Source organism: Rutilus rutilus (genome assembly GCF_951802725.1).
Source record: "Rutilus rutilus genome assembly, chromosome: 15".
Lineage (NCBI taxonomy): Eukaryota > Metazoa > Chordata > Actinopteri > Cypriniformes > Leuciscidae > Rutilus > Rutilus rutilus.
Window position 1 is genome coordinate 36,553,405 of NC_140220.1, and position 22,578 is coordinate 36,575,982.

A 22,578-nucleotide genomic window follows, 5' to 3' on the forward strand; every position below is an offset into this window, starting at 1 on the left:
TCAATGGCTACCGTCAACTGTTTGATTGCCAAAATTATTTAAAATATCATGTGTTTTTTTTTGTTCAACAGAACAAATAAACTCATAAATAGATATATAGTCCTTTTGTCTTGGACTAGATAAAAGTTGATAATTCCATGAATAACTGCAATTGCAGATTTCGAACAGAGATGGCGACAAAGAGGAAAAACTACGGACTGCAGCTTTAATGATTTATGATGAGATGCTGAATTATATATTCAGGTAATGGCCTATAAGCCAGTATGAATCAAGTCGGTTATAATACGCTCACACCTTGGAAGAATTGCTAATAAAATCAGCCAGGTTTATATGTTTCTGTGTGGGTTAATAGAACTGTGTAGAAAAAAGGTCAGGTTCAGTTCCACCCGTATACTAATGACTTTAAGGCTGTTCCACCACCAAGATGACTTGTTGCTTTAAACATGCAAGTTTATAAAATAATAATGTTTGAATACAACCAATACATGTGGAAAAAGTCCTTAATAGGCTACTCTATTAAAATAGTAAACGGTTCTACACGTCAATAATGCAATTAATACTTTTCTTAAGTGTATCTTGAACAAATGATTAAGTATAGGCCAAATATAGACTTACTTTTAAGCATAACCCAAGTACACTTAAGTATAATTTTGTTAAGCATATCTCTGATAAGTAGACTCTTATTTTTAGTTTAACAATGTGTTATAATAGGACACTTGAATAATGTGTGCAACCCTACCAGAACCGCTGTGAAACCCAGCGGCTGATCTACAACACAGGTGAGGAATGAGAGAGAGACACAGTGAAGCACATTAAATCAGGACAATAGAGTGAGTGTGAGTAATCAGCCTAATGACTTTAAGAACAAGTCATTATCTGGCCAGACGACAGGAAAACACACCGTTCTCCGTGAGACTCAAACACTGTACAGAGAGAAATAAAAGGGAAGATCATCAGTGAATGATGGCTAAAATGTATATGTGCTCCTTACACAATCACAGCATACGGGTTAAATGATGAGTTTAATATCGGGAGGAATTCTTTCTTTGTCGTAGTATAAACTCAGAGCAAGATATATTCTGTAGCCAATCAGAGAGAGTGTGTGTGTGGGGCCTGAGGATGAGCTATCTCACAGTGTTAGTTTAACATGTCCATCTATGGGGAAAAACAGCTTAAAACAATACCAAACGTCTGTATGGTGGGCTTAAGGTTATGGAAATCCACACAATGATATGAATACACACAAGTGTGCTCGTGTTTCTCACCTAGACAAATAAAAAGTGCTTGAAAAACCTTAATGAGGATGTTCCCACATTAAAAATAGCAAGAATATTCAAGACTATAATAATAATAATGCGTATCATTTGAAAAACCTCTACATATTCAGGTAAATGTGTGTGTGTTGGTTAGTGAAGCTGAGTGAGAAAGATAAGATATTATTCTGTATCATATACAGAGGACACACACACATTATACACTTCCTCAAACGTTCATATCACACACGCACACACACACACACACACACAGGAGTCTGTACACTAATCTGAGCTTGCAACGACTTATAAATTACTGCTATGCTGGACACAAGATAAAACAGTGTGTGTGTGTGTGTGTGTGTGTGTGTGTGTGTGTGTGTGTGTGTGTGTGTGTGTGTGTGTGTGTGTGTGTGTGTGTGTTTATGTGTGCTGACCTTGACTAAATGTGAGCTCTCAACACTATCACAAAACACCCACAGCCTTTATCTAACACACACACACACACACACACACACACACACACACACACACCCTCTAAATCACTCCCCTCACACCTTCTTCCGAACCCCTCCGGGATCTCCTGCCCTGAGGGATCTTGTTTTGGGAGAAGGTGGGAAATCGGCATTCACACGGAGCTGTGAACCCTGGGGAAAGTGTGAGACCTTCTTTAACCAGTGGCTAGAGGTGCACAATGATGCAGTGATGGTCAAAATATCCTTCACCAACAGTTGGGGAAACTGTATTATCAAATAGTGGATAGTGGGATTACAGGCAATCATTTTAGCATACATTAAACAATTTGAAGTAAAACGTATTTTAACCATGTGAGTTTTAACCATTTTAACCAGTGAATCATTAATGTAAGAAAAAGCCTAATGTAAACGGTGAACCTGAAACCAGCTTACTCACGGATGATCAGATTAATCCTTTAGATGATCAGTCAAACCAGTCGCTCAGGTACTCAAATTTTAAATAAAAGTGTTAATTTTGCACATTCCTAATTACACATACAAATACTCACTATAGTTTGGGAGTTACACTAATATACAAGTACAATTCTCCTAGTTGAGATGTTAACCTCCAGCTTGCCTTAAATCTTCAAAGATGCGTACAGCGTAACACTAGCTACATATAATATATATTACTATAACTAGGAATGTTCCCTGAAGTGGCATCATGATGTAATCAATGATCATCATTGACATGACTTGTTGCTGAATTCAAAATCCAGTAACATCTCATGTAAAGACATAAACATGCCAAATAGGGACATTGTTTTTCATTTTAAGATGACAGCACTTCAGCAGCATTGGGCTCGTATGAGAACAGCCGTAAACAGGACACGTTCATGAGCACAGGAAAGATGAACACACTGCTTGGGACAGGCTCTTTAAAACGCTCGTTTTCCCAGCCATCTCAATGGCAAAAAGTGTCCCAATAAACCTAAATTCACCCTATTTTAAAATTTAAAAATGTAAAAATTTCGGGTGTATGTGTGTGGTGAGCTGCGGTTTCAGCCATTCATTGAAGCTCGCCCGTTCTCACCGGGTTTTTTCTAAATGTCTGAGGGTCGCAAGAGAAAGAGTGTCTACGAATTGTATGACAAGAAGAGAAAGGCCTCTGAAGAAAGAAACAAGACCAGAGTGTTTTTGGGAGAATATTTCACACGCTGGCGTGCGCTAAAAGCACAGGTTGGGCTTCCCACTGATGCCTCAGTCGCGAAGTTTCTACTCGACAGGTAAAGTTTGGCATGCTATTTGGAGAAATCCATTTAAAATCACTGCTAGTAAAAGTTAATGTAAGCTATGATTAGCGATGCTAGCCCTGGCACAAGTCACGCACTGCGCAGACATGGTAAACATCTCAATTTGTCTAAAGTAATTATGACCAAATGGTAAAAGGTATCACGCTGAAATATTCTAAAACCTTGTGTGTTCATTTTTGATAATTCCAATGTGTTCACACAGTATTTATTACACAAATGCAACAAGCTACTTCTCCATTGCAGATCATGTCTTGAGTCCTCACTCAATCGATCAGTATAATAAGTAAATAAAACACGGAAGGGCATTTGACATTTTGTCTTGCATTAATTTTTTTGAGTTAGAGTGTTTTTGGGAGAATATTTCACACGCTGGCGTGCGCTTAAAGCACAAGTTGGGCTTCCCACTGATGCCTCAGTCGCGAAGTTTCTACTCGACAGGTAAAGGAAAGTAGGCTTGTATGAGCCATGCCAACAGCAACTTGTAAACAGAGCGTGCACGAGGACAACTAGGCTCTCTCGTGCACACGTTTGAGAGACGTTCCCTCTGGGGAGCAGGTAGAGTGTTGCGCATGTGCAATTTGTTCAAAAAGTGGAGAGGGCGGTTCTTTTCTAAAATTCGTGAAAATCCTCCGCTATACCTTTAAGAAAATGTTTCAAGAATTGCATTTCTTAGGAATAATCTTAAAGTCCCTCTGTAGTCAATAATTGTATCCCTTAAAACTCATCTTTGATCACCAAAATTACATATTTAAACGTTTTTTCCTTAAAATCTTTTTTTTCATGCCTTAAAATATCTTGAATGTAACTCGACACCCTTGCCTCATTTAGTATACGCGGTTCTATGAATATGCAAATGAGCCCCGCCTCCACTCACTCACTCAGCTCAGAGATCCACTGGTTGACGATCACACGTTGATCTGATTGGTTACAAGGTAGTTTGTGACGTCAGAAACACCAGCGATTTCAAAGCGTGTTTTTGAGACTGTCTTTGGTTCACTGCAGTTTTAAGGAGGAAATACTCAGCAATGGTGTCGACTTATGAATTTACACATGCTTTGTCTTAAAGCACATTAAAAACACCACATAGACACATAAACAACACTAAAAGCTGGATTTTCACCACAGGGGGACTTTGAGAAATGTCTTTATTTATTTTCTTAACTAACGGAACATTTCTGGTATGCCAGTGAATTATAAAGCTATAGTTAGGAGTCAGATCAAGTGTAAAGTTCAGATTCTATATTTTTTGTCAAGTGAGTGGGTAATTAATTAGTTAATTAGCCAAGCGATTACACACACACACACACACAAGCCTGCTGATGACACACATTTCTGTTTTGCGTCCTCAAAGAACATTATTGAAGAACACATCATAAGCCAGAGAAACCACAAAGGAACATGAACATTATTTGCCTTAGAAGAAAAAACTGAAAAACAACTTCTTCTCTCAAGTTTAGCGACTGTGACTGGATATTCAATCATTCATGGGAACTGAAGGATGACCAAAGGAACACCAGCAACACGTTTAACTCATTCCCTTTGACAACGTTAATGATGGCGAACGTGAGCGACTTCCTCAAACGCTTCAGTTCTGAGCTTTGGCGTGATTTCAGACGATCTGACATTGAATAATTGAAAGTAACCGAGGGCAGGTGTCCAGCTCATTAAGCCAGTCCGTTTGACGTGGTGACTAACGATCTGATCGGGGAAGTGTAGCGCTCTCGCAGGGGATGAAGACTCCCTCAGGAGTCACACACAGAGAAAACAAAACCAAAGTGAATCAGGTCTTCAGCTAAAATAAACTGGACTCCAGCAACAGATCTGACTCATCAGTGCCTAATTAAAGGGGACAAGAAACAACAAGCCCACACCAGGGTTTAGAGATGGACTGCGAGCGAGAGAGTGTGATGAAGGGACGTAACATGCCTGGACTCATTAGGAGGGACACGTCTCCGGGGCTTTAGGGGGGCAGCAGGTGGAATATACTCTATACTGTGAGAAATCTCACGCAGACATGAAGAAACAAGCCCTCCTGATCCATTAGCTCGTCTCGGAAATATCATGCAATATTAATCGCAACAGCGTCTCCTCACAGCTCCTCCGAGCGAGACGTGTAAGGCGTGTAGACGGCCAGCAGAGGCCCTCCAGGTGTGTGTACATGTAGGGCTGATGAAGCTGAAGCAAACAGACGGACACTATAAAGATGCCCTAAATGCATAAAGAAACTGTATCGTCACAGTGTTTAAAATTCTGTCTTTCACACTGAAAGAGAGACAGCAGAGAGAGAGAGAGAGAGAGGCGAGATCAGTCAGGACTCCCAATTAGTCTGAACACAGACGGAGGCTTTCAGTATTCACCGTCTCACACACACACACACACACACTGAAGCAGAACAACCCGTCAGATCACACACAAGGCAAACACTGACACGTACACACCCACATTCAACAGAGAAGAGAAGAGAAGAGAAGAGAAGAGAAGAGAAGAGAAGAGAAGAGAAGAGAAGAGAAGAGAAGAGAAGAGAAGAGAAGAGAAGAGAAGAGAAGAGAAGAGAAGAGAAGAGAAGAGAAGAGAAGAGAAGAGACTGATCATTAAAGCAGTCATAAATATTAATCTACTGGGACAATAAAAAGCGATTGCATTGAAAAACAAAAGTCCCGTGAAGAAGATCCACTGACCCAAAGAGACGTTTCACCAGCAGGAAACTTTCCTTGTGACTTTTCACATGCAAGGACACATTAATAAGAGCCATAACTGTCATGAATACGACTGAAAAGCTCAGCAGAACCGCTAGATTGTCATAAATCAGCTCCGGTCACACTTAAACTAAACCAGCTCTGCCTACAAGCAAAACATCCATTGTGATGCCGTTCCTCATTCTTTGGTTTAGAGGGCTTGACGCCAGGAATGTGTCACCAGGAGTTAGTGTGCGACAACACAAGAAAACACCTCTTTGAATTTCAAGCTCAGAGTTTGAGGTAAAAGTCTTTAGAAAATTGCTTCAGTTTGCTTTCAAGACCCAATACACTTCAAGCGAAATCAAAGATGAACTGGTGTGATGTCATTTCAACTAAATCTTCGCTTCAGGAGTTCGAAACAGCTTGTCAAAGCGAACTTTCTGGGAAAGGTGGGCGTGGCTCTGAGGCTCCGCCCTCTTTGAGGAGTAAATCTTCTCCGGTTCACGCGAGTAAAAACATGAACACACTGGAGAACCGCTTTATAGTAGAAACTGAAGCTGTAATTCTAACTGAAAGCGACACTGACACTGTTTTTCATGTTTAATACAGTACAACTGTAGCAGCAATCTATAGTATAAAGTGCTGTATACATAAACGTGACGTGGCTGGAGTGCTGAATCACAGAGCTGGTGTGAAAACTGATCAGATGCTTTCTGAACGGCTGTTTTCTCACCGCTGGCATTTATATCGTGTGTTTATTTAGTCAAGTGCAGCACATATTTACATATTCATCTAATATTCACTCTCAGCAGCGTGGACGGCGTCAGGATGTCCGCTAACAGTATATCACTGCAAATTTATTTCAAACTTCATTTTACCCATGAGCGACGAACGATAAAGAACTTCACCATGAGTATCTCGGGGCTTTAGCATCTTTGCGTCTCTATGACCTCAACAGATAAACGTATCTCGTCTACAGAAAGCAAGCCGCATCTTTTGATTGGCTGGGTGATTTGCATACCTGATACTCATTGGGCCAGAAGGTGCTGACGGCGAGCTCCGCCTTCATCCAGTCTCGGCCCGTGCAGGACGTGACGTTCCAGATGGGGTTTGCCAGCGGCCCCTTGTTGACCTTCACCAGGATGTTGAGCGTCCCGGAGCTGGAGCCGTCCGGACAGAAGAGCAGATAGTTGAAGTCTATGCAGTGAGTGTCGTTTTCCTTCATCACGGGCAGCTGCAGGCGAGCCTTTTCTCCATAATCGTGCTGAGAGGTGTCCACCATCATGTATGAGCCTGGGAGAACGGAGAGAGGAAACACGTGTGAAGAACTCAAAAGCGTGAACGTCTGTTTTGCTGTCGACTTCTTACATAGGCAGCGTCCTCACTGAAATGAAACCTCATTAGTGCCTGATTTGTGTTTAACGCAACGCTCTGATTAGAATGTGAACAACAAGCACACACCAAATATTGATCCATTTATCATTCGATTGAGCTATTTATATTTATATATATTTTCAATACTGCATAAAACATGTACAGTTGACATTTCTTTTTTTCAGTAAACTTGTCGTAATGCATTCTGGGATCAAAGAATCAATTATTCAGTATTGATTCTGAAAATCACCAGATTGTTGCATGACATTACGGCGGAGATATTCCTAAATGAACTGAACTTAAGGACTAATCCAGATCCCCAGCCCTACCCGTTTAGGTTTTGAACCAGATTTTGTGTTGTAATCAATCAAAAATACAGAGTAAAGCAAATGCCACAAAGCCACACCAAGGAAAATAAAAAAACGTTGAGTGAGTGTCATCTGCTAAAAAGCAAGCAAAGACGACAAATTGTTTGAGAGCTCGCGTGGGATTCTAGCTAGATATAAACTCAGGCATGGGGACACAATATTTCTGAACTTCAGAATCAAAGACTCGTACACTTGGCAGTTCGCCGTGTGCTTATTACAGAACGCTTTCATAATCGCTCCACCGGAGAAATGGTTTCCAGCTATCAGCCAAGTCGGACAGGGCCATATAGGATCTGGTTCCAGTTCTTTAAGCATGTGATTGCACTGAGAGGAAAAGATTTCAGATCCCAAACGCCCAGAGGATGGACATCAGGCGGCGAGAGCACAGACTTCACCACCATTTGTCCAAATGAACATACATCTGTTCATCTGTCTCTCCACGGCCAGAACCAGAGATGACCAGCTCTCTCTCTCTCTCTCTTCTCTTTCTCTCTCGTCTTTGATCCTCATCTTCTGTCAGTTGCTAGACATAAAGCCTAGATGAAACTCATCCTATCTGCTGCTAAATAAATACCCCTGGCCATGTTGTGTGCAGCTCGTCAGATGCATGTTATTCCAGATTCAGAATCTTTCTAGTGTAATCATTTTCTCTGTCTCTGAAATTACTTTTGACTATTTTTATGTAACCATTAGTCATGTGGGTTATGGAAAAATACTCTTAGATATAACATAGAGTCCAGACTCTCAGCTGCATTCAAGACCATCACTGATGATAACACACACCTGTCACCACATACTGGGTCTTTATCAAACAAAATGATTCATATAAACATTATAACAAAAAATCATTGCATCCAATGGGACTGTTCATGTTCGTTACTGTTCAAAAGTTTGGGCTCAGTAAGATATTTTGTTTTAAGAATGTAACATTTTGATGCATTAAATTGATCAAAAGTGAGAGTAAAGACATGTATAATGTTACAAAAGATTTTATTTCAAATAAATGGTGTTCTTTTGAACTTTCTATCCATCAAAGAATCCTTAAAAATAAAATGTGTCCCGGTTTCCACAGAAATATGAAGCAGCACAACTGTTTTCATCATTGATAATAATCAGAAATATTTTCTTGAGCTGCAAATCAGCATATTATAATGATCATGTGACACTGAAGGACTGTTGTAATGATGCTGAACATTCAGCTTTGATCACAGGAATAAATTACAGTTTACTATTCACATAGAAAACAGCTATTTTAAAAAAGGTAAATATTATTTGAACGCTGGTGTATTTCATCATCATGTATCATGTCACATCACATTGTAGACATTAAATGAGTTGTGAATGAAGATTCGTGTTGTCTTTGACAATATATTCTCAGAATGAAGCAGAAGAATATCATTTCCGCAGCTGAGAACATCAGTGTAGTGTAAGTGTTTTGAAACACTGCTGCTCGTCTTTTATTTCCATTGAAATAGCAAATGTGATCATTTAGACACAGAGATAGCCTGTTTATGCAGGAGACAGATGTAATGGTGCAGAAGTTGCCAGGCAGAGCTTTCATTTGGGCTTTATTTGCAGATGAGACATATCCATGAGATCTACAGGAGCTGTTCTCCTCTGTGTTTCTCTTTCTCTCTCTACAGGTGAGTTCTGGGTGAAAGAAAGCCTCTTGCTTTTATGAGTATAGAGTGTGGATCAGACCACCAGGAGAGATGGAGAATCAAATGCAAATTGGCCAAGAGCTGCTGGAAACCCTACCAATTATATCTGTCTCCTGATTCACCGCTCCAAATCTCACCGCAAGACCGACATGCTTCACACAGGATTCTGAAAATCTCCAATACAAAACGAAAGTCCTGACTGGTTGGACTAAGGCCTGCAATTACTCATTCACATATTTCCTTCACACTTTCATCACTGTCAAAATATTGAAAAAAGAATACAGAAATATTTAGCAGAAAAACAACTACCTGTCTCTCTGTGTCCATAGCAGCACTTCATATTTGAAACATATTTGGTATATTTCCTGCAAGCATTTGTCAAAATATGCAGTATGAATATCATGTACAGCCATACTGAAAGCGATAATGCATAATTCACCTCAGATTTTGAAAAAATGTTCAAACTATGAACAAACAAGTGTATTCTATGACAAAGATTGGTGATTTTTGATTGATTTGGTTGTAAGTGTAGGGAGCTTGCAGAGAGACTCCGCCCACACGCTCTTATGAGTGGCTGTGGTTTTTTGATTGATTTGGTTGTGAGAGCACGGAGCTTGCAGAGAGACTCCGCCCACACACTCTTCTGATTGGCTGTGGTTTTTGATTGATTTGGTTGTGAGTGCAGTGCATTTGCAAAGAGACTCCGCCCACAAACTCTTCTGATTGGCTGTGGTTTTTGATTGATTTGGTTGTGAGTGCAGTGCATTTGCAAAGAGACTCCGCCCACAAACTCTTCTGATTGGCTGTGGTTTTTGATTGATTTGGTTGTGTGTGCAGTGCGTTTGCAGAGAGACTCCACCCACACGCTCTTTCTGATTGGCTGTGGTTTTTGATTGATTTGGTTGAGAGTGCAGTGCATTTGCAGAGAGACTCCGCCCACAAACTCTTCTGATTGGCTGTGGTTTTTGATTGATTTGGTTGAGAGTGCAGTGCATTTGCAGAGAGACTCCGCCCACACACTCTTCTGATTGGCTGTGGTTTTTGATTGATTTGTTTGTGAGTGCAGTGCATTTGCAAAGAGACTCCGCCAACAAAGTCTTCTGATTGGCTGTGGTTTTTGATTGATTTGGTTGTGAGTGCAGTGCATTTGCAAAGAGACTCCGCCAACAAAGTCTTCTGATTGGCTGTGGTTTTTGATTGATTTGGTTGTGAGTGCAGTGCGTTTGCAGAGAGACTCCACCCACATGCTCTTTCTGATTGGCTGTGGTTTTTGATTGATTTGGTTGAGAGTGCAGTGCATTTGCAGAGAGACTCCACCCACAAACTCTTCTGATTGGCTGTGGTTTTTGATTGATTTGGTTGTGAGTGCAGTGCTCTTGCAGAGAGACTCCGCCCACACGCTCTTCTGATTGGCTGTGGTTTTTGATTGATTTGGTTGAGAGTGCAGTGCATTTGCAGAGAGACTCCGCCCACACGCTCTTCTGATTGGCTGTGGTTTTTGATTGATTTGGTTGAGAGTGCAGTGCATTTGCAGAGAGACTCCGCCCACACGCTCTTCTGATTGGCTGTGGTTTTTGATTGATTTGGTTGTGAGTGCAGTGCACTTGCAGAGAGACTCCGCCCACACGCTCTTCTGATTGGCTGTGGTTTTTGATTGATTTGGTTGTGAGTGTAGGGAGCTTGCAGAGAGACTCCGCCCACACACTCTTCTGATTGGCTGTGGTTATTGATTGATTTGGTTGTGAGTGTAGGGAGCTTGCAGAGAGACTCCGCCCACACACTCTTCTGATTAGAGATTATATGCAAACATTAGACCACAGAATGACACCATTGATCAATCACCATCAAGTATTTCAGACAGACTTGTAATAAAGCTAAATACAACCTGTGCAAACAGGAAGTTTAAACTATCAGCTGGGCATCTCAGGTAAGTGAACCTGCCCCTTACAGCTGGATTACAGAGCACTTGTGGATGCTGCCGGAATAACTGAATTATTCTCTGAGCGCTCACAGCGAGACACTAATGACTGCAGGTGAGAACAGCCGTGTGCATGTCAGGAGGTGTGTGTGTCCCGCCGTTTCCTCCATAAACGCCCGTTGGGTAAACATTTGTTTCTTCCCAAAGGTCAAAGGTTGGTCACATGAACTAACCGGCGTATCCAGATGGCACTATTGTTCAGCCAAGAGTTACTGGCAGAAAATGAAACATGTCCATGAGTGATTTTTGATTTATGTAAGTGCTTCCTTATGAACATGTGCTGGAGAGTTTGGAGAATGTGTTTTAATCATTAATCACTTCAGTGTAAAACGGAGAAGAAAGCGACGAGAGCAATGGCAGAAGGCTGGACATATTAGACGAGAAGGTTTGGCCGGCTCTCAAAGCCACAAGGAAACATGAACACGAGTGCTCCTCCACAAAGCTCAGACCGAGGCTGGTTTAGCGAGTGCAGAGCGGTGGTTTATGTTAGTATGCCGAGAGCTGGACAGAGAACTAAACCACCACACCACTAATTATACACAGATCCACTCTCTGCTGAAACCTCAAACCTCAATCTAACCTACAGCATGTCTACATAGGGAACATCCAAATGAAAATGGAAACTCGTAATGTCTGATCTGAAACACTCTTCATGGGCAGCAGCAACACAGTCAAAGCTAAATATTTTAATAAATATAAACAGTACACACTAAAACGCTTTTAATACTTTTTTGTAGTAGTCGACCAATGATAAGCGATAGCTTTATCCAAGAGAGCAGGAAGGCTGATATAAAGCCGATCTATATGATATCACATTATTTAATTTAAAAGATTTAAAAACACATGCATAACAATTGCTGGAATTAAATATATATTTATGTTATATAAGATTTACTAAATAAGAAATAAATCATTCGAAAATGAATATGATTTATTTACTTGATAAATAAATCTGTAAAAGAGTAAACTAATGAAGATGGACGATCAAAGCTTGGACTCAGCGCTTTCAAAATAAAAGTCCTGCTCACTATCAAAATAAAAGTTTCCGACACATCAGCCAAACAGAGAAACTTATCGGTCTATGCTGATAATTAAAAAAATGCCATATAATGGCCATATCAATACATATATAGCAATAAAACCTTTTTTCCACATTGCATTATGGGACTGGATACATGTGGTGCTGCCTTGGAGTGTTTGCCATGTTTTGTGAGTGAAAAATGCATTTGACTTCACTTTGAATGTTCGCTCTTTACACAACTGAAATAACATGAATATTCAGATTTCACTTCAGAGAAAGGTTCAACGACTGTGATTTATTGCCCATTGTTGTCGCAGCTTTGCAAGTAATGGAGGATATTTGTCAAAGTTTATGCCTCAGAACCGTTTGCCAGTAGTGTTGTAACAGTACATCATCACTGCAAATTTGCCACAAATGTAGTGCAAGTTATTTGCAAAGAAACCGTTTTACTGCAGGAGGTTTTATTGGACAACAATTTGCATACGCCTCTGAGTGCTAGATGATGTCATCAATATTTTTGATCTGTTTTTCACAGAAAGAAATATTTTAAATGCGCGTGCCACACAGTATCTGCTGAAAGTACACTAGCACAAAGATGATCGTAAAGCTAATAGACATGGACTAAAAGCCCCAAAATTCCAATTTCATGGGCTCTCTAAAGAATGGATCAGCTTGTGAGCTTTAAAAGACAGCAATTTACAGAGCAGCTTCACACAGTGTAAAATAGGGCAGCAGTTTAAAGAAAGTCTGAAACTGCAAAAAAAAGGACATTTACTATGACAAAAAAATATTTTTTTCAAAAAGTAATTCAGCAAAGCTCACAAAAAAACACAACAAAATAATAACAGAAGAGTCTTATTTCAGTTTGACCTCTTGTTCATTTCACATGTTAAGAGGCACTTCTTAAAGGTGCAGCGGCAAAAAATGACCCGCTAATTCAAATGGCCCCTTTTTTGGCACAAAACACTTAAAAAATATTATTAGTAGACCTCGGGGATGAATCAAATAATCAAATAATAATAATAATCAAAAAAATATATATAATAATAATATATATGTATATAATATGACCCTTTTAAATCAAGAGGTTGAGAAATGAGCAAAGAAGAGAGACAGAAAGATATTGGGAAACAAGAAAGTGAGTAACAGAGAAGGAAACTACCATTCATTAATGTCAACTATTGAAGATTTGATGTAAAACAGATCTCCACGTCTCGTTCCAGAGGGTGTAGGAGTTCGATGTGAGCACACAGAGCAAATAGTCACGTCTGCTCTTAGTGAATGTGAAATGTGGAGCGCATTATTACAGTGTGCTCAGAGGTCTGATGTTAAAGTCACTCCTCAGTGGAATCAGAGCATGACTAAGCAGAAAAAACATGTTCTTGTTACACACTGCTACAGAATGCAGCCTCGACGTGTGCCAAAACCTCACAGTCAACAGCCCTGAATCCCACACATGCTGACACACCCAGAACATAGAGAAGAGAGAGAAGAAACACTTGTCTACACTTTTTTATGGTTTTTCACCATCATTTAGCTTTATATGCACAATTTCCACCCTCTCCATGGTCTTGTTGAAGAGGTCCTATTATACCCTTTTACAAAGTCTTGATTTTGTTTTTGGGGTGTACTAGAATATGCTGTCATGCTTGATTTTTCAAAAACACATTATTTTTCACATATTTTACATTATTACAGCTTCTCTCTCCCCAGTCCCCGAACGCGTCATTTAGTTCCGGTTTGGATGAAGCCCCTCCTTCCAAATGATGAAATGTGCTGTGATTGGTTAGCTGGCCCAGTGTGTTGTGATTGGCAGCATGTGTTCGGGAAATGTCCCCTTCGTAACCGCGAGTTCTGCTCTAGTGTAAGTATTACGGATGGCGGCAATTTGAAACCAATTCGAGCCCGATTCAGACCCTGACAGTGTTAACGAACAAGAAGATCATCCAGAACGGATTTCACAGGACGTTTTAGAGTGTGTTTTTTTTGTTTTGGTAATTTGATTATGCATTTTAGATACGATTGCACACCACTTAATCATGATATTTATCAGAAAACTTTAGTTATACAAAAAGTAATTGATCAGAAAACCATGGACAATTTTCCTAAGGGGGGCAACAGTCTTACAAAAGCTACAGTGAACACTAGCAACATCATAAAACTTCCATAAACAACAGATTGACCAACAAGGTGGAACTGCTCCATTTCAGGAGAAGCTTTTGTGCGGCGCCTGTATTGTGTTTCTGGAAGCTGTTCTCCGTAAAATGTGCAGCACACAGATAAACGTTGGGATTATAATGTTCAGGAACAGTGTTTAAAATAACTTCTAACCACTCTAAGTTCCTCAGCCTTAGGAAGGTCAAACAAATGAGTTGTGGGAAAAACAGCGTCTCTTCGACAGCAGTAGTGAACTTTTCCACGTATTCCGTGGGCGGAGATTATTTAAATGAGGAACATTATGACTTCATAAAGTCCAGGAAAAAACGCGATATAGTCCAAACGAGTCGTTCGTTGTAGTTCTTGGAAAGTGGATTCTGTTAAATAAAATATCGCCGTTTGGAGTGGACTGTAAACTTACAGATCTTTTTCATGCACAAACAGCAACATTACAGACTAACTAAAGTTGAAAAAGTTGAAAAGTATAACAGGACCCCTTTAAACTCCGAGTATCGCTGTAAACAAACTGTGAGACAAAACCCAAACAACTTAATCAAACACAAAACTGCGTCGGTGGCACTTGAGAAACTGATTATTATATAATCTAATGTGTACCCCTGGGGGTACGTGAGGAGACAGAGGGGGTACGCGAACAAAACCAACCTTAAAATAGTTCATTTACCAACCTTAAAATAGCATTAAAACTGAGTATAGCAGAGCTGGGAACCACTGCTAATGCTTCCGGAGATATGCGGTGTATCATCAAATTATTCATACTTAAAAACTTCAAATGTGTTATTGTTTTAAAATGTATTTACAGCGCACGTACACTTGTTTTACAAAATTACATTTCATTTTGATTCTACATGGTGTAATTCTTCAGGAGCCTTTAACGTAAATCTCCATTACACTAGTTCATTAGCACAGCTGCACATTACACCGAACGACTGAATATATAAGCTGATCTGTTATCGGTCCACATTCAGAGAGAAAACAGACCTGTCAAACACCACCCATCCCCTGCTCTCTTTGATTGCTCATGAAATGTGGATAGCTGAAATGGGCTGTTGGGTTTTTGGCAGTGATGTAGAAATATGGGCATTCACATTCAGATCCCTGCCGAGAGAGAGAGAGCGAGAGCGAGAGCGAGAGAGAGAGAGAGAGAGAGAGAGAGAGAGAGAGAGAGAGAGAGAGAGAGAGACAGAGAGAGAGAGAGAGAGAGAGAGAGGGAGAGAGAGAGAGAGAGAGAGAGAGAGAAGGGCCGGCCTGGACCCGGAGCGCATCTGCTGTTCGCTGAGGAAACGCGCAACGTTCATGAGACGAAACACTCGCACCATGTGAGAAAAATCTTTCTTGTATGATGTGAGAAAAATAAAACCCCTGAATGCATTTCTGACAAGTCTTTTTGTGGCATTAAACACCGCTTAACCATCATATCTGTAGGAGCCAAAATGTGTTTATAAGGGTCAGAAACGAGAACAACACATAACCCTTATAAACACATTTTGGTTGTTCTCATTTTTGACCCTTATAAACACATTTTGGCTCCTACAATATCACAGTTACAGCTGTTAGAATAAAAATGTGCAAACCGACACAAAACATCTGGAAGCTTCTTACACTGATTAGAGGAAATAGTTGCATTCAATTATTATGATTTCACAGCAGTAAAAAACAACATTTCTTTGCAAGGGAAACCATATAAAAATGTAAAGCATTTCCAAGAATAAAACTGTAAAGAACTGCATAGTAGTCATTATCTCTAATCTAGGCTGATGAAGCTATCAAAACACAATGATGCCGTCACAACAACGCTCTCAACAAGATGGCTGACAGAAGACACTCAAGATGGCTGTCACCCTTCCCACAACACTAACAACCACAGCGCACATCCGTTCTTCAGTGTACAGGCCGTCCTCTCCTTCATGGCTCTGACCCACATTAACGGGAACGGTCCCTTTTGTCAGGCAAACACTGGCCAGGAGATGTAGAGCGGAAAGCTCTGTCACCGCGGTGAAACACTCGTCCTTCCCAACGCTCTTCAAACGCTCACAGTAACTCAAGGCCTTCATAACCAGGCGTTCAGTGCCTCTCAGGACGGTTTTGTCGTTTACGAGATGTAAAGATTTTTTTAAACAACGTACCCTGCCCAATAAGAAGAAGCAATATTTCGAACCGCTGTATCACACGTAGCCTTGAATTTGCTCAGACTATTTATTTCAACAAACATTAAACGGTTAATTTCAGTCAGCACTCTACAGTGTTCACAGAAGTTCATGCATGCATCCTTAAAATGTCATTTTATACATTTATAAATTGCATTTAGGTGAATACTGCTGTTTATTGCAAAAATTAGGGTGCAGTATTTAGTGAAAAGTGATGTGCTGATGTAATATTTTTTTAATAAATTGCACTAGCCGATGCTAAAGCTACTGTATGTTAAGTAGGAATGTCTATGAATATGATTTTTTTTTTACCCACTATCTTACAAATGCAACGCTCATACTATGATACTTGAAACTGAGACTGAAAAAACACACTGTAAAAACTTTAAAGAGCTATTTCTGAAATGGTGTTGGTAGAAATCAATTTATTAAGGTTGATTCTGTGATGTTAATATTTTTGACTTAAATTAGATGTTACCATTTTTTTAATGCACTGAGATGAGATGCAGAAGCCAAAGTCTGTCTGTCGCAGGTCTACATAGATTAACAACAGCAGAAAAGCAGAGATGTTTCTTCTCATTGCATACAAATTAGTTTCAATCTAGAAGTAGTTCCAGTGTAGTCACACACTTTCTCCAAGCGGTCGTCTGACTGCAGTGTAGATGAGTAACATGTAACTTGCCAAAATACTGCCTCCAATGAACTGCTAGAAATCTGGAGTTGAGGCAGTGTGTAGGATGTGCAGAAGATGCCGGTGAAGTAAAGCAGGGAAGGGCGGATGATAACGGCATGTCAGGGTTACTCCAGCGGTGCAGTGCTTTCTGTGCACTGCACTAACCTTCAGTTACAGGATTAGTTCACTTCAGAAAGATCATTTCCTCATAATTTACCCACATTATCCAAGATGTTCATGTCTTTCTTTCTTCAGTCGAAAAGAAATGAAGGTTTTTGAGGATAACATTCCAGGATTTTTCAAAGTTTCGACATGATCCCAGCCGAGGAATTCGAGTCTTATCTAGAGAAACCATCACCCATTTTATAAAAAACAATATATGAATTGTTTTCTGAGTTCAGATGCAAAAGCCTCTAAGTGCCATCTGAAATTTTCTTCTAGAATGATCATTTTTATCAAGCTTGTATATTTAAGTTCAGTAATTTCACTTTAATGGCAATGAAAATGACACATTAGTTGTCATTTAAGTAAAATTACTGAACTTAAATATACAAGATAAAAATGATAATTCTAGAAGAAAATTTCAGATGGCACTTAGAGGCTTTTGCATCTGAACTCTTCATATATTTATATACTTTTCAACCACAAATGCCCGTCTTGCACTAGCTCTGCGATGCGACACACATTACGTAATCACGTAGTGTTCACAAAACAAATGTGCAAAGCTGAGTCAAACGTCCTTTACAAAAATAAATAAATAAAAGGTAAAACAACGATGTCGGACAATTTTGAAGTTGGAGGAGAAAAAATAGTTTTTCACCTTATTCCCTTTCTGAACTGGAACACACGTGACCTTTCAACGTGATTACGTAATGTGTGTCGCATCGCAGAGCTAGTGCAAGACGAGCATTCGTGGTTAAAAAGCATTTGTGTTTTGGCCGATGGAAATGGCCGATGGTTTGTCTAGATAAGACTCTTATTCCTCGGCTGGGATCGTGTCGAGACTTTGAAGCTGCATTGAAAGAAAGACATGAACATCATGGATGACGTGGGCGTGAGTAAATTATCAGCAAATTTTATTTCTGAAGTGAGCTAATCCTTCAAGCCCAAACTCTACTTCGGCCGTCACACACCGTCCGAGTGCAGCTCAGTTTCTTGCGCGTTCAACAGCACATGCACAAAGTGAATGTTGAGACAGAAGAGTCCACTAGGTGGCAGTACACACAGTTGCTCTGTTCTGTGCAGTAGTCGAAGAAGAGTGTGGACCGAGCGATATACAGCAGCATATCCTTCTCCGTCGTCAGCGTTTTGGTTCTTGATCTAAACTTTGCATGCAGTGGCGGATCCGCTACTTTTCTTATTCTATCCTTCCGAGTGAATGTCCTGTAAATGACAGGACTCAGTGCTGCCCTCTGGCGTCTGGTAGAGGAGAAAAAAGCAGTTGTGCTGCATGTGTCGAACCCGTCCGTCCGTGCTCATCCGCGGGTGAGTGTACTTTGAAGACGTTACATGCTCCCAAAAAGTCATCAGACTTCACCAAACGCTCCTCAGGTGTGGGCGAGAGAGCAAGGCTTCATCAGGTTTTACAGGTGCGTAGCGAGTGCCATGACCATCAGTGTTTGTGCATAAGCATCCCGAGGCCGATCCATGAGGCGGATCCCAGTGCCCTCAGCTGAGACGGCCCAATTTTACATCTGAGCTGTTTCATAAAGAGCTCCACTCAACGTTTATGCCAGTTATGACAGCAGGAAGGTCGTCTGTACCAAGCTTAGGTGTCTTCTGGAATTATTAAGAAACTGCCCACCATTTATTCCACCATAAAGGTGCATTCACTTTTTAAAGGTACATTTTTAGGCCTTTTCCCAAACCCATAACTCCCAAATCAAAAGTGGGATCACATGAGCTTCCGCGTCTGTATTCCACTGCAACTTCACGTCTATCAGTCTCTGTCGGCTGTTGCCTTCAGTACCAGCTATGGTTGAAAATGAGCAACTTTCAGAAGCTTTCTGCTGAAAACACCATCAGTGCGAGCTTCCCTCAAGGCAGAATGATACGGAAAACAGAGCTAGCATCTACTGCGTCTGTGCTAATCCAGCGTAGCTCAACATCTCTCCCTGTAGGAGCGGCGGATCCTCTCCGGGTTTGTGTTCACGTCCTGTTTCAGCGAGTCACTCACTGCAGCGTCCAAACGACTCCCTCGAGGACTGAGCCATCAGCCGTCACTTACAGCCGGGAATTATGGGAGAAACGCATCACGAAAACACGTCTGCGTCACGTTATAAAACATGTTCTGATCGCAGGAATGGACTATAATGATAAAACTATCCATCTTTCCATCCACCTCTTTTCTGTCCACATTTCTGTCTCTTTCTGTCCATCTCTCTATCTTTTCCCTTCCATCCGTCTTGCTTTCTCCTGTCTATCCTTTTGTCTACATTTTTGTCTTGATCACCTGTCCAACTTGTCCACATTTCTGTCTCTTTCTGTCCATCTCTATATTTTCCCTTTCTGTCCTATTCTCTTTCCCTGTCCATTTTTCTGTCCACATTTCTCTCTCTGTCTTTTCTTTTTCCATGGTTTCCTAGTGTATCTTTTTGTCCACATTTGTCTCTCTTTCTGGACATCTCTCTATCTTTTCCTTTTCCATGATTTCCTAGTGTATCTTTTTGTCCACATTTATCTCTCTTTCTGTACATCTCTCTGTGTATTTTCCCTTTCTGTCCTATTCTCTTTCCCTGTCCATTTTTCTGTCCACATTTCTCTCTCTTTCTGTCCATCTCTCTGTCTTTTCCTTTTCCATGATTTCCTAGTTTATCTTTTGTCCACATTTCTCTCTCTTTCTGTCCATCTCTCTGTCTTTTCCTTTTCCATGATTTCCTAGTGTATCTTTTTGTCCACATTTATCTCTCTTTCTGTACATCTCTCTGTGTATTTTCCCTTTCTGTCCTATTCTCTTTCCCTGTCCATTTTTCTGTCCACATTTCTCTCTCTTTCTGTCCATCTCTCTGTCTTTTCCTTTTCCATGATTTCCTAGTTTATCTTTTGTCCACATTTCTCTCTCTTTCTGTCCATCTCTCTGTCTTTTCCTTTTCCATGATTTCCTAGTTTATCTTTTGTCCACATTTCTCTCTCTTTCTGTCCATCTCTCTGTCTTTTCCTTTTCCATGATTTCCTAGTTTATCTTTTTGTCCACATTTCTCTTTCTTTCTATCCATCTCTCTATCTTTTCCTTTTCCATGGTTTCCTAGTGTATCTTTCTGTCCACATTTCTCTCTCTTTCTGTCCATCTCTCTGTCTTTTCTTTTTCCATGATTTCCTAGTTTATCTTTTTGTCCACATTTATCTCTCTTTCTGTACATCTCTCTGTGTATTTTCCCTTTCTATCCTTCTCGGTTTCCCAGTCTGTCTTTCTGCTGAAAATGCATTTCAGTCGATTCCCTGATGTCAAAGTCAAGTAATCACATAAATGCCCCATCTTTCTCGACTCTAGATGAGACATGTCGGTGGAGAGTCCAGACTGCGGCCAGCTGCACACTCACTCACACACACACACACACAAGCAAATACAGTGATAAATAAACCTCGAAAAATGCACGAAAAAATACCAAATTATCATTTTGCTCATTTTCTCAAATGCGTTCGTCAACCAGACGCCTAAAGCGAGATGCACCAGCTATTATCATAAAAGCCTGACAAAAGCTGTAATGTTCTCCTTTAGGTCCTCTTCGAGTGAACCCCTACCTGGCTGAAAGCGAGGGCTGACGACCTTCTCTGTTCTCCTGCATTGATTAATAACTTAATATCTTATTAATTAGGGAATTTAGCTGAGAGTGAAATGCTTTAATTTCCCCGAGCAGAATCTCCTGTCTGAAAACGAGTGATTAAGCGTCGGAGAGGTGAAAAGTGAAGGTCGCAACGCTCCGCTCTCCCCTCTTATTCACGTCTTCTTTGAGTGCATTTAAAAGGCTTAATTGTGTCACGTATGACAGTCCTCTGACCAAAGTCTTTTTTCCGCCTTCGGCACTTTGCACGTTTTGTCATGTAAATGGAAAGTATTTTCAGATCCCATCCGGAAGAGTGTTCAGAGAGCGGGAACAGCAGTTGAAGGAAGATTAATGTTCTGTTACCTGCCTATTTTCTCTCAACTTCGGTAATGGCTTTTACCCTGACACGATAAGACGCCGCTGCAAATTTGTTCAAATGTTAGCAGCCCATTAAAACATTCCTAAATCTGCCTCTCTGTTTAAACAAGGCCAGATAAAACCCTGCATTTCCATTCTCGTGTTTCGCTCTGTGTTCTTGCCTCAGATTCTCCAGCTATGAGGTTAGCGAGGACACTCTGGCCTGTGTGTGTGTGTGTGTGTGTGTGTGTGTGAGACTCACCCTGGGGCAGGTCAGAGGGCAGGTACGGCACCTCCTGAGCGCTGACGTGTGTCCAGTCGAAGTCGTCGTAAGGATCCTGCTGGTAGTCACACTGAGCTGGGCCGTCATCGAAGCTGCAGCCGCCTACGAGAGACAAACATTACATATGAAACATCTCAAACACAAAGGCACAACTTTATCAGTACAGCACTGCTGAGGACTTCATGTAGATGAGATGGACACACACACACACACACACAGGGTCTAAAAGTCTGTGACCACTAATGAAAATGCACATATATCTATTTTTTCATTATAAACTCCAGAGAAAGTGACATATTAAGTCCACCTAAATATACAGCATGTTTTATACATTTTCTCATACATCTACCATGTGAACTAGGGTTGGGAATCGAATACTTGTTATAAAATTAAAATTTTGATTCCTCTTATCGATTCCTTTGTGAGCATTTCAATATGACTTTAAACTGTTTTCAGAGCTGCACACACACGTGTAACAGAATATTGGATCCGTGAAACTCTTAAAGTGACAGCAGCCTAATATTCCTGCGGCCGTCTCTATAATAAGACTAATATTACTGCGGCCGTCTCTATAATAACACTAATATTCCTGCGGCCGTCTCTATAATAAGACTAATATTACTGCGGCCGTCTCTATAATAACACTAATATTCCTGCGGCCGTCTCTATAATAACACTAATATTCCTGCGGCCGTCTCTATAATAACACTAATATTCCTGCGGCCGTCTCTATAATAACACTAATATTCCTGTGGCCGTCTCTATAATAACACTAATCAAACAACAAAAGACAGAGAAAATTCACTTGTTCTTGACTGAATAACTTTTGTAACTATGTAATGTATATTTTATTTATAAAGTGCAATGTTATTTTACATTTTATAAAAAAAATTGAATAGCTGAAAATCCTAAAAAATATATATATTTCAATCGTATCTTTGTTCAGTTATATCTATTTGTTGCGACTGCAAATTTTTTGTGTTTACTTGTCTTTAAAGGGATAGTTCGCCCAAAAATGATATTTAACCCATGATTTACTCACCCTCAAGCCGTTTGAGATGCATATGTCAATCTTTTT

The 22,578-nt window shown here is 40.4% G+C and overlaps 1 protein-coding gene across 25 annotated transcripts in view; it reads right to left on the reverse strand.

The window, feature by feature from the left end:
- The window catches only part of ptprk (protein tyrosine phosphatase receptor type K), a 182,438-nt gene that overhangs the window by 104,276 nt on the left and 55,584 nt on the right, over positions 1-22,578 (reverse strand). For all 25 annotated transcript variants that reach the window (XR_014629946.1, XR_014629947.1, XM_084432118.1 and 22 more), the window contains 2 exons: positions 21,480-21,602; positions 6,721-6,992 (listed from right to left, as the gene is read on the reverse strand). Coding sequence is in view for 23 of the 25 variants with exons in the window: in XM_084432118.1 (XP_084288244.1) it covers positions 6,721-6,992; positions 21,480-21,602 (395 nt within the window). In the remaining 2 variants the exon portion in view is untranslated. The remainder of the gene's footprint in view (positions 1-6,720; positions 6,993-21,479; positions 21,603-22,578) is intronic.